An 11,574-nucleotide genomic window follows, 5' to 3' on the forward strand; every position below is an offset into this window, starting at 1 on the left:
CCACCTCTGGGTTTTTAAGAGTTTTGATTTGGGGTTTTGTTAAACTGTAGTGAAAGCTCCTGAAAACCGAGCGAGTTTGTGTAGGGGGGATGAAACAGACTGACCCAAGGTCTCTGCAGACTGTGAGTATCATCATTTTGGACAGGGATTATGGCTTCAGTGCCAAAAGATGGGAAGGACCCGAGTCCTTCCCCATGCCAACTAATACTACAGTGTAGTCACCAGCCCCTTTTGCACCAGTTTAAGCAAATCCTGCCGCCATCCAAAGAGTCACTCTGCATTGTCATTTGAGTCTGGTTGGTTTTGTTTTCTGCTTTTGCAGCTGTAAAGCACTGATTGCACTGTGAGAACAGGCAGAACCCTCTGGCCTGGGAGCCAACCCCATAGGTTGCTGCAGGGTGCAGGACACAGGTTCTGCCACTACAAATACTCCCAAAGGGCAAAGGGTCTTGTTGGACCTCAGTGAAGTGTCACAGGCTCTCCTAGGAAAGCAATCAGCAAGAAATCAATCACTCCCAGAGTTTAGATAGCTCACAGGTTTTTGTCCCTAATGCCCAGATGCAATAAAAAATGTACTGAGGTCTCTTCTGTGATGGACAAGGAGAGGATTTTGTCACTGGAGATGGCACATACACTGATACATTCAGCCAGGACAGCCCTGGGCTGTGGCCTGTGAGTCTGATCTGCAAGGGGCAGCAGGAGCACCCCGAGGTGATGCCTTTGACAGCAGCCTGTGACCAGCTGTGTGCAGCAGCTCCACCAAGGTCCCTGCCCTGTCCTTCACACACAGCTTTGCCTGGAGAGTGCGAAGCAGAACTCCAAAGGGAACAACTGTGACACTGTCCCTGGGCAGATACTCCGTCCTACCCACCCACAGTGACCACTGGGGTCAACCTCCTCCCAAAGGTTTGCGTTCAAAGCAATCCAGGCCTCCAGCCTGGCCAAGACTGGGACCTGGCGTGGGTCAGCCATGGCCTCAGGGCCACAGGATGGGACACTGCCCATCTCCAGGCAGGTCTGTGGTGCCTCAGAGCAGTGTCAGAGGACACTGCTTAGCCACAAGGCTCAGACTGTGGCACCTGCCCTGCTCCGACCCCGCACAGACAACTGTTGCCTTTGCCTTTTTCCTTGGGGAAAATCACACATGGGGGAGCAGGAGGGCGACAGCAGCATGCAAACATGCAGCTCATGGGCTTTACAAACCAAAGCCAATCCTGAGGGCGTTGCACAACGTTCAGAAACAACCACGCTTTGAAAAGGGTGTCACGTTCAAGCATTGAGTTTCACAGGTCACTTGAGCTGTGACATTGCTGTAAATGCCATGTGGCTCTGCATCAGCTACCAGTACCCGAGTGCAGCCTCCATGTTCACATATTCCTTTATCATACATCACTGTGTCTTAAGATATACCTCTCTCTGTATATCTGCTTAGGCTGATACTTGTTCCTGATAAGCAGTCGCTATGTTTTATATCCTCTTATAAAGAAAAAAAATCTTTTTTTGTAAGTATGTTTAAAAAACAAAAAAGCAAAGTGGAAGTGTTTGCTGAATCTCCTTCAGCTCCTTTTAAACTATGTAATAATGTACAGAGAAAGTTGTTGGTGTTCAAAGAAATGATGTGGCTGTGCAATTTATGTACATTTGCAATTAGAAATATTAAAGATTTATTTAGATATTTTACATAAGTGCTCCAGCACCTCTAGTCAGTCATTTCCAGCTTTGAGAGCATCCTGGCACAGGCCACACACACACAAATGTGTCTTACCTGTCTGCCCAAACAGCTCATCTCTGGAATCTGACCTGGCTCCACCACCCATCACACACTCGGTGGGGGCTGACAGCCAGGCCTGCTGCTGCACACAGCTCCTTCCAAACCGCCTCCTGTCTCTCCAAGAAAAGGAGCAGAAGACTTAGAGGAGAGTCATTAAAACCCTGGGCAGCATCAGCACCTCTGCCTCATTAACATCACCATAATTAGCTCCTCCGGGAGAGGGGGAGGATGGGTTGGCTGCATCGAAAAGAGTCAGGATGTGGAGAGCACCTGTGGCTATCCCCGTGCTCGGCAGCTCCGCAGTGCTGCCCCTGGCCCCGGGCTGGGCACTGAGGTCTGTAGCTGCTGGGGACAGACAGACAGGAGAGCTCTGCCACTGCTGTTCCTGCCAGGAACCAGCACCTGCCCAAGGAGGGAAGGCAAAACTCAGCCAGGTCAAACCCTCCCTCGCTATCCCCCTCAACCTTGTTGATTCTGAAGGTTGAAAGAAAAAAAAACCATAGCCCTGGAAACAAAGAGGATCTCAGAAAATGCAGCAAGGAGGGATTAGTCAAAACCACCTTGACTGGAATAAAACCTCCTTAGTGGCTGTTCTGGCTTCATTAGAGCAGAGCTGAGTTCTCGGCTGCAAACCCCCAGAACGTCTCTGCACTTGACAGCTCTGAGCACCTGTGGCTGGGGGGACCCGCCCCCCCCCAGCCACAAGAGCCACGGGAATACGGGGCTGGGAGGCTGGGGATCCTGGATGTGTTTGCTTGAGGGTTTTTTAATCGGGAGAGTCGTTTTAGCCCAAGCCTCATCAGCAATAATGATATTCCTGTAATTGCTCCCATACAGGGTTTGCTCTAAGTTTAGTAAGGGAGAGTCACTGGTGCCAGGCAGCACCTGCTCCAGCAGCAGAGCCTGTGCCCCAGCAAGGCTGATGTAGAGTAGATGTGGTCCCACTCCATCTCCCTGGCAAAGCCAAGTCCCACAGCAGCAAGTGGGAGATGTCAGAACTCAGCACCTTCAAAATGGGCAAATGTGAGGGTCCTGCCACCACACAACTGTGGAAAAAGCAGCCAGAACAGTGCCCACTGACAACTGAAGGAGTGGCAACATTAAACTAATACTTGCCAAACTTAAGAGCACAGAAAAGCCTTTCTGATTCAGTGGGAGGGGGGCAGGGAGGTGCAGAGAGGAGGCTTATAGCTCAGGTGGGCACAGACAGAAACAGCTTGTTACTGTTCCTCTAATAATACTCTCTAATCTGTGCTCCTGACAAGCACATTTCCCTCACAGCTTCCCAAGCCCTCCACAAGCAGTCAGCTCCCACTCCACTGCAGTGGGTGAACGTCAGCATCCTTATTTTTACAGCAGGGACATGAGTAGGAGCACAACTTTCCCAAGGCCTCCAGCAAGATACAAAAGCCAAACAGCTGATTTTCCTCCCCCCACCTTCTGTGCACAGCCATCCCACGCACGGCAGCCCCAGCTCCAGAGCAAACATCCTCTGGAGAAGTAATTCAAAGCCAGGCAGTAAACAAACCTCCAAAGCCTCGGCCCCAGAGACAGCAGCACAGCCGCTCCCTGCCAGGGAAGTCAATAATGGCAGGCGCAGAAAGGAAGGAGTTGGAAGAACAAGAGTCATTAGTGGAAACTTGTTGTTTGTGCTAATTAGATCATTATCTGGAAACTGCTATTGATGTTGCTATTTCAGCTCCTGCTGCTGTTCACAACTTTATTTTATCTGTGTCTATTGACTGCCCATACTCTTCCATGTCCTGCAGGAAGGGCTGGTGGTGCCAACAACAGCCAGGCCAGGGTGGAGATGGTCAGTGCCCTGTACCAGGCAGCATCTCCTTCCCTACCACCTCAGCACCTGCAGACAACTCTCACACAGCCTGGTTCACCTCTCCTTGCACCCTAAGGACCTGGAGCACTCTGAGGAGACAACACAGCCTTAAAAACAGCTCTGCCTGGGGCTGGGAGGTGAGGCTGGCAGGCTCCAGGCCAGCACAGCCTGCCTGCTGGGGAGTGGGCTACACACTGCTCTCACCTCCTGTGCCATCCCACCACCCTCTGCTCACAGCCTCTGTTATGAGACACACTCAGGAAAAATGTTTTCTGTTTTGTCATGATGTGCCCTGTGCTCATATTTATCTTAGAGAGACAGCAGATCAGGTTATTTTGTTATTAAAAAAGGAGGTGAGTGGGAGAGAAAGGGCTTGGACACCTGTAGGATTTCTGCTACTTCCCCTGACAGCACACACAGCTCCTCGTCACATAAGCAATATTGATGCAGGCCCTGTCCATGATCAGATTTCCCCATTGGTGGTATGAGCCATAATTGAATAACCTCAGCCATTTGATTTTTGTGCCACATCTTCGAGGAATGAAGCCTGAATAACAGAGCTCCCAAGGTGATTGACTTTGATTTATTACACTCACTATTCCTCCTGGAAGCCACAGCCCTCCCTGAGCGAGGAGAGCAGTGTGCTGGGGGACATGGGCTGACAAGAGGACAAACACGAGGCTCAACACTCAGCAAACTACGAATCAGAGAGCTGGGTTTGTATCCATAACTCACACTCCCACTTTTTCCTGCTTGTTCATTAGTGCATCTGACCCTGACCTGCAGAAGGGCTTTTTTATTTCCACTGATGAGGCATAGGAAGAGGGAAAATTGCATCACATCACTATAACATGCTTTTGATTTTTTCCTCTACTGCAATTTCATACCAGTTCTACCCTACACCTGCAGTAAATTCAGTAAAAAATCAGCTAGGGCATGAGTGAACTTACTTCTGCCACTAGAACTGCAAAAAATAGTCATGTCCCATGGAGGCAGCTGAGGCAGAGGGCAGGGGATGGTGTTCAGGGACACCCCGTGGCACGGTGCCTCCTTCCCAGGACATTCCTGAGCACATGGATGTACCACACTCTGAGCACACCAACCTCTCCTGCTGCACTGTGAAACACAACCCTCCTGAATAAATCACCTCCGAGTTAAACGCAGCCATTAGCTATTAGCAAACACCACAGGCCTATGGGCCAGGGAAATTCAATGCGATGTGCTTGGGCATGCAGGGTAATAGGTTCCAGCTGAATACCATGTGATGCAATCTCTTCAATGGGAGGTTAAATGAGGCTGAGACAGAGACCAGATGGATTTATCTGGGTAGTGCTGACGATTTTATTTTTTTTTGAGTGTGCTTAAGGTGAAGTGAAGGTAAGTAAGGCAGAAATAATCTGAGAGCAAAGCGAGAGCTGCACGCGGTCGGGGCAGGGAGAGCAGCAGCTCGGGACCTCATCCTGCTGGAGCTAACCAAGCGAGCCAGAGGATGCTCTCAAGGCAGTGCAGATGGAAACAGCCAGACAAAAATAAATACTTTATCAATTTCCCCTCGTGGAGGAACAACCAGAGGGCAGAACGAGACAAGCCAGGCGTAACTCGACAGATGTAGACACCTCACTGCTCATATGTCAGCAGGACTTCGGAGCCCAAACACCATGTCTCACCCACCCAGGACCTCTGCAGCAGGCAAAGGGAATCTGCCTCGTGCCCAGGCAGCACAATGCCTCCCTCTCTGTGAAGAAAGCTTTGTAACCCTACAGGGCAGAGATGCTTTGTCCACTGCCTTCCGAATGGCACAAGAGTTGCTGAAACGTGACCCCCTGAAACTATGTGTCCCCCAGCAGCTGTGGGACAAGTCCTGGGGCAGCACAGTTACACAGAGTGCTTGCCCTGGGGAAAAGCATCCCAGCACACGGAGCCTGCAGAGGAAACCATCCTCTAGCAGCTGCTGAGATGGTCTACAGCCACCACATGTGGAGAGCCCACATTCTCTGACAGTCCCTGCTGCCCAGTGTCCTGTCCAGGCAGGCACTGCTGCTCATGGAACACAGCACTTGCCTTGAGCTCTCTGAGAGATATCTGTTTGGAGGTTTAAACAAAATGTCTTCAGGGAAAAGAAAGGAGGTTTAGAACATCTAACAAAATCCCAGTCACTTTCCCCCCAGATTTCAGCTTCCCACTATTTCAGCATCTCAGCTGGTCTTGTGAATATTGAGTCAAACCACACTTTTTGCTCAATTTGCTAAAATTTTGACTTAAGAGATGCTGAAAAACAGATCATCTGTGTTTAGATTTGTGGGCCCTTGGTTGAAAACTCCAAACTTTGTTATCATAAAATAGATTTCCCACAGGAAATGTTTTCCTTACAATGAAGCTATTCACAGCTCTCTGTTGTTAAAACCAAGCCCAAACTTGTCTTAAAGCTCTCTTAAACCACAGTGAACCATTGCTAAGTGTCTTGGCTGTGCTTTTCAATCTGCCTGGCTAGTGCTGAGCTATCTTCTGCACACTCACAGCCTGCTGCTGAGGCCTCTATGGATATGCCAACTGACAAGAGTCTCTCCTTCCTCCTCCCAAAATACACACCAGAAGAAAATTGGAATAAATAGCTCTCCCACACAAACAAGTTTGAAAGCAGAGACAGGTAACAAAACCAGTAATTGAGCAGCAGAACTGCTAGACACAGACAGGAAGACAGGTGGTGACAGCACTCACATTTTTTGGACAGATTTCTAATTACCAAACACACTCGAGTGCTGCTACAGAATCACATGCACCCGTAGGCAGAGGCATCGCAGCAGCAGTGCCAGTCAGCATGGCCAAAGGAGGTGACAGCTCTGTGAGCAGACTCATTACTCCAGAAAAGCAAGTGCCCAGCTTGTGCTTGGAGCAGTTTGTTCTTGCTTAGGTGGGCAGCAGGGAGCCTTGAGGGATCCCTGGGAGGCACAGCCAGATGCCTGTGGAGGAAGCTGCATCTGAGTTACAGGAAATTCTTCCCCGTGAGGTGCTGAGGCACTGGCACAGGTTGCCCAGAAAAGCTGTGGCTGCTCCATCCCTGGAAGTGTTCAAGGCCAGGCTGGACAGGGCTTGGAGCAACCTGGGCTAGTGGAAGGTGTCCCTGCCCATGGCAGGAGGCAGAACAAAGGGAACTCATCGCATGCTCTGGAGCACACTGGGTCCCGCGTGGGCTGAGCAGTGTGGGGGTGGCAGAGCCCACTGCGTCCGTGGGCTGACCAGCCCTTAGCTTCCTACAGCCCCAGCAGAGCCCTCAGGAGATCCCACATCCAGCAGTGCAAGAGCTGTGCCCTGGTCAGCCCCAAAAGCCCCTCAGAGGCTCCAGCCTCATCCGACCCGAGCACCCAGCACACGGGGACACTTACCACACTCAGCGACCACCAGGCAAGGCAGCAGTAGGACGAGATTCCTCCTCACCACGAGAGCTTCCAAACTCTGTCACCATCCCAGAGAAAAACAGTGTGACCTCCTGACGGAACAAAGGCGAATGGGACCTGAGGGCAAAGACACCTGGGTAGCCCAGGGTGGGGCTCCAGCCGAGGAGGCTAATTGGATCAGGTGGACCTGGGTCTCTCACTTGGTCAGGTCGTTCATTGTATAATTAGCTGAGCCTCTTCCTTTCCAGCTGTGGTTTAAAGGAGCTACAAGAGTGGGGCAAGGGAGGTGATCCACTTGGTGTCCATTCAATGTTCCCAAAATAATGGCACTGACAGGGCATGTTGGGCACTTAGGCAGAGGACAGTGAGGGTCAAGAGCCCAGGGCAGATCAGGAAGATTTTAGGTGGTTTATCCTACAACAGAACTCAGACGGAGCAAGCAGTCCCTGAGTGAGTCTGGGCACATTCCAGCTAGATACAACCTCAGGGAAGTGGGGTTGAAATTCTGGACTCACTTGCCTCAAATCTTCCTTAGATGTTGCTTCGTTCTGATTTGTACTCAGAGAAGAACACCAGGCCCAGAGTGGTAATGAGAGATCTCATGGCATGCAATATGCATCTCATATATGTCATAAATGGAATAATGAGGGCTGTGGTTTTCTCTGCAAAGAATATATAGCAAAGTGCTGTTAAAAACCCGACGCCTGACACCTTGCATGTATTGTTTCTTCACCTAGAGAGGTACCTCAGGATTAACAGATTATCAGTGCATTAGCATTCATGTTCTGGATAAAATGTCTCTGGTCATTTGCATGGGCACAGACTGGTAACTTAAAGGCTGTAGGAAATTGGATGCTAAATAATATTCAGGGGAAATTGAATTAGACAGCAGGCAAGAGAAATGTGACTGCCATTAAGTCTCTAAAGTACATTCCTGGTTTATCCCTTCCCTCCCCCCCCGAGAATAATACGGCATTCAATTTTCCAATTATCTAAATACATGAACACAGGATTACTAGAGGCAGATAATTGAATATTTTGACTATTCTACAAGGGACCCTTCATATTTCAAGTGGGAGATGAATAGGGTGTACTGCATCAGCCTGTGGATGCACAGGCTATAAAACCCTGCATTAGATCCAGAGAGTATAAAGATCTCCAGCACAGAGAGATCTTACCAGTGTTCAATATACAATAGTTAATTTATTCCAGTGATATCAGGGTGAGTTATACAATAGCAAAACTTGGCTATTTTAGGCCACAGATTGTACTACTTGAAAGGTGGAAGGAAAGGCATTGGCAGTCACAGCATTTCAAACCCGACTCCTCTGTAACTCTGCCTTTACAGGACATCAATCACAAGATGAGAGGAACTGTAAGCTATTTTCCAGTAACACACTGCCAATCGCAAGACAAATGTCAGATGTCACAAAAGGAGAAGTAACCATTTTTCAACTTGTGAATGTCTTCAAATATATTACAATGAAAGTGTGAAAAAAAAATGACCCTTTCGGCTTCATTTGTTCTGACAGATGCCAGACCTTGGAGTTTGGCATTTTATCTTCATCCTGCAATAATCTTTATGAAACTTAAACAAGGCTGAGGGCAGTGGCATTAGTCTACAATTGTCCTCTTATGTACAGTACATAAAATTTCAAACAGTCTAGTTGTTGAACTAAAAAAGATCATCTACTGCTTTTATTGGTGTTACAGCAAAAGACGAGGAGAAGGGTCGCCCACATCTGAGATGAACACATGCTGGGGGTTAGTTTCATGTGGGCTCAGCCTCTCTCCTGCATTGCATTGCCATGCTGCTATTGCCACTTAGGAAAAACACATGCTGCCTAAAAATAAAACCAGGAAAGAAACTCTAAACATTCCCTGAAGTAGGAACTCACTCGATACCGCGTGTGCATTTAGTCCATGGCATGGAACGGGTGGACTCTCCCTCACTGGTGCACCAGCCACATGGAGCTCAGGGAATGTTCTCCAACTCAAAGCTCAATGCCAGCTTAGAGCTTTGCCATATCTGATGGTATGAAGAACACTAAAACATGAGCAGATTCATTAACAGCAAAGAATAAAACAAAGGAAGGAAATCAAACTGGGATGTACCATACATTATTGCAATAGAATATGAGACCAAAACGAATTTCACTGAACAGCCCTGAAGTTCCAAGTCATTCCTGTCCTTCCAGCCAGTCTCATGTTCTGCTTACCCACCACCCCCCCCAAGAGTGTGATCATGGAAGTCATGGTTCATTTCTTGTACATTCGGTACAACTCCAGAGCTACAGCACAGCAGTTTTGACACAAAATCCTGTTAAACAATACAAATCTACTTTGGAGACAGTTATTTGAGGGAAAAATTAAGAGTATGTGCAAAGACACACAAAAATACCTGCCCTAGATGTTCCTGCAGGTCCCAATAGGGTAATAAACATGCAAAAGGCAAAAAATAAGCAAACCTAGAACCTAAACCTAGTTTAGCCTAGAATCAGTGACAGGATTAGTTTCACTGGAATTTAAACGACCTCTTAGGCCTTTACACTGTACAGCTTTCTGCAGAAGCAGTGCTGAGTCCCTGAAGACAAAACCACCACTTGATTCACCAAATTTCACTCAAGGAAGTGAATTTTTTCTGTGAATAAGTGTGAGCTTTGTGGAAGCAAAAGAATAAACAGCTTTAGTTTTTTCCTTAAAAAACTAACAGTACTTGTCATGGCAAAGACATGTACAAAGAAGTAGAAGCCAAAATAGGATTTCAGTGTTTCAAGACCAACTTTAAAAAACAAGTTCTAGACAATGACCAAATCTGTATCAATTCCAACATGTACAGTCCAAGCCAAAGAAGTGGGTCAAAACCTGAAATATGACCACAAATGCAATTCCAGGATTCAGTTAAAAGAAGTGGGTCAAAACCTGAAATCTGACCACAAATGCAATTCCAGGATTCAGTTTTCTCAAGTCTGTATTTGTGACTGCAGCTTCTTCCTTGGTTTCTGTGACACGTCCTGTGCACACAAAGCAACATAATTCCTTTCACACCAGTGTGCCTCTCCATCAGTGTAGCAAATCCCATGATGCTGGTTATCATGCCACTGTGTTTTGGTCCTTCTCTTCCATGCACTCGGGGTGGAAGCACAGTTTGTCACGGGAAGTGCACCACAGGTCCCACAGAGAGGTAAAGAAATAGCCGTTGCCAAGGTCATTATTTGAAACGAGAGCTTGCAGTAGACTCTTTGAAGAGCATAAATAAAACAAAGCTGAAATAAAGAGTTGTGCCTCTCCCATGAAGGAATGGGAGAGCCCCATGTCTGTCCTCCAGCAGTCACACACATACCTGGGGGTTCACTCTCAGTTCTGCGCCGTCAGTAGCGATGACTTCTGTACTCTGAGAGTTTGGTGGCCGTGGCTGAGCGGGTCAGGAGGGCTGGGGCAGCTGCTGGCAGGTGAAGCCCCTCTGGCTGGCAGGACAGCCCTGCGCCGCGGCGCTCCCCGGCCCCACAGCCCCACACCAGGCGCTTCCCGTCCAGCGCGGCCAAGTGACACTCGCAGAAGTCGATCAGCGACGCCACCTGCTCGTGCAGAGGGAGGGACTTGTACTTCTTCTGAGCCAGGCAGAAGAAAGCTTCCACAAAGGCTTGCAAACACATTCCTGCAAGGAGAAGTTGGTATAGGAGACTCAGAGCAGCGTTCTCTAGCAAACTACATTCAATGGGCATAATACTTAGCCTTGTGTCAGCAAGAGCAGCCGTGCATGTGGTGGGTGTGGACACATAAGATTGTGCTAGTTAACGTCTTTTAATTCAAATGTCAGCCATCTAGAGTGCTCAGAAAAGAAATTGTCCTCCAAAGCCCAAAAGCCAGTGTTGTACTTGTATGCCACACACATGAGCTCACTGTCAGCACAGGGTAAGCCCAGGCTGAGTTACGGACAGTGCCACTTCCCCACTGAGGCAGTTTCTGGCTTTGCAGACCTCAGCCTGGTACAGCAACAACCCATTCCAGGATATTGTACAATTAAATTGCTGAAATCTCAGCCTCCATTTCTGCTGCCTCAAGTATTAAGTTGAAACCAAATCAGACACACAGTAACATACTGAGCGTGGAGGAAAACAATCCAGCTGGAGAGAAAAACAAGTTTATGTCAGCAACTTAATCGAGTCTTTTCAACCCTGTATTTTCAGAGACAGACCTAACCCAAAAGTTCACAGCAGTATGTCATTTCAGCCTGCAGCACTATAAAGATAACCCCATTACCAAGTATCACCTTATAGAGATGTGAGTTTATTTGAAGTATTGCTTCCCTCCTGCACAGACCACACCAGGTACAAATCCCTTCGAAGGTGAAGAGGCCATTTCTTCAGCCTTACCCAGCACCTCCACAATAGTCATTTTGTTTCAGCTGAATGAAAAACAAACAGCTGAAGTGTGCAATTCCAAGAAACGTCTCTGCTATAATAAAACTCTACCCCTCCACAAACAAAAGTCCCTTGCAGAAGCCACATGCTGCAGTACAGACTCTTCAGGTGTTGTTCGATCACATCTCACTAATAACACATTACCCCAGC

The 11,574-nt window shown here is 48.2% G+C and overlaps 1 protein-coding gene across 1 annotated transcript in view; it reads right to left on the minus strand.

Annotated features, from left to right (window-relative positions):
• Window positions 1-10,371: 10,371 nt before the first annotated feature.
• TTLL11 (tubulin tyrosine ligase-like family, member 11) overlaps window positions 10,372-11,574 on the minus strand; it is a gene marked incomplete at its 5' end in the record, with an annotated part of 29,061 nt that continues 27,858 nt past the window's right edge. The window contains 1 exon segment of the mRNA XM_009069417.1: window positions 10,372-10,658. Coding sequence (XP_009067665.1) covers window positions 10,372-10,658 — 287 coding nt within the window.

This window comes from Acanthisitta chloris, unplaced genomic scaffold (genome assembly GCF_000695815.1).
Source record: "Acanthisitta chloris isolate BGI_N310 unplaced genomic scaffold, ASM69581v1 scaffold39872, whole genome shotgun sequence".
Taxonomy (NCBI): Eukaryota; Metazoa; Chordata; class Aves; order Passeriformes; family Acanthisittidae; genus Acanthisitta; species Acanthisitta chloris.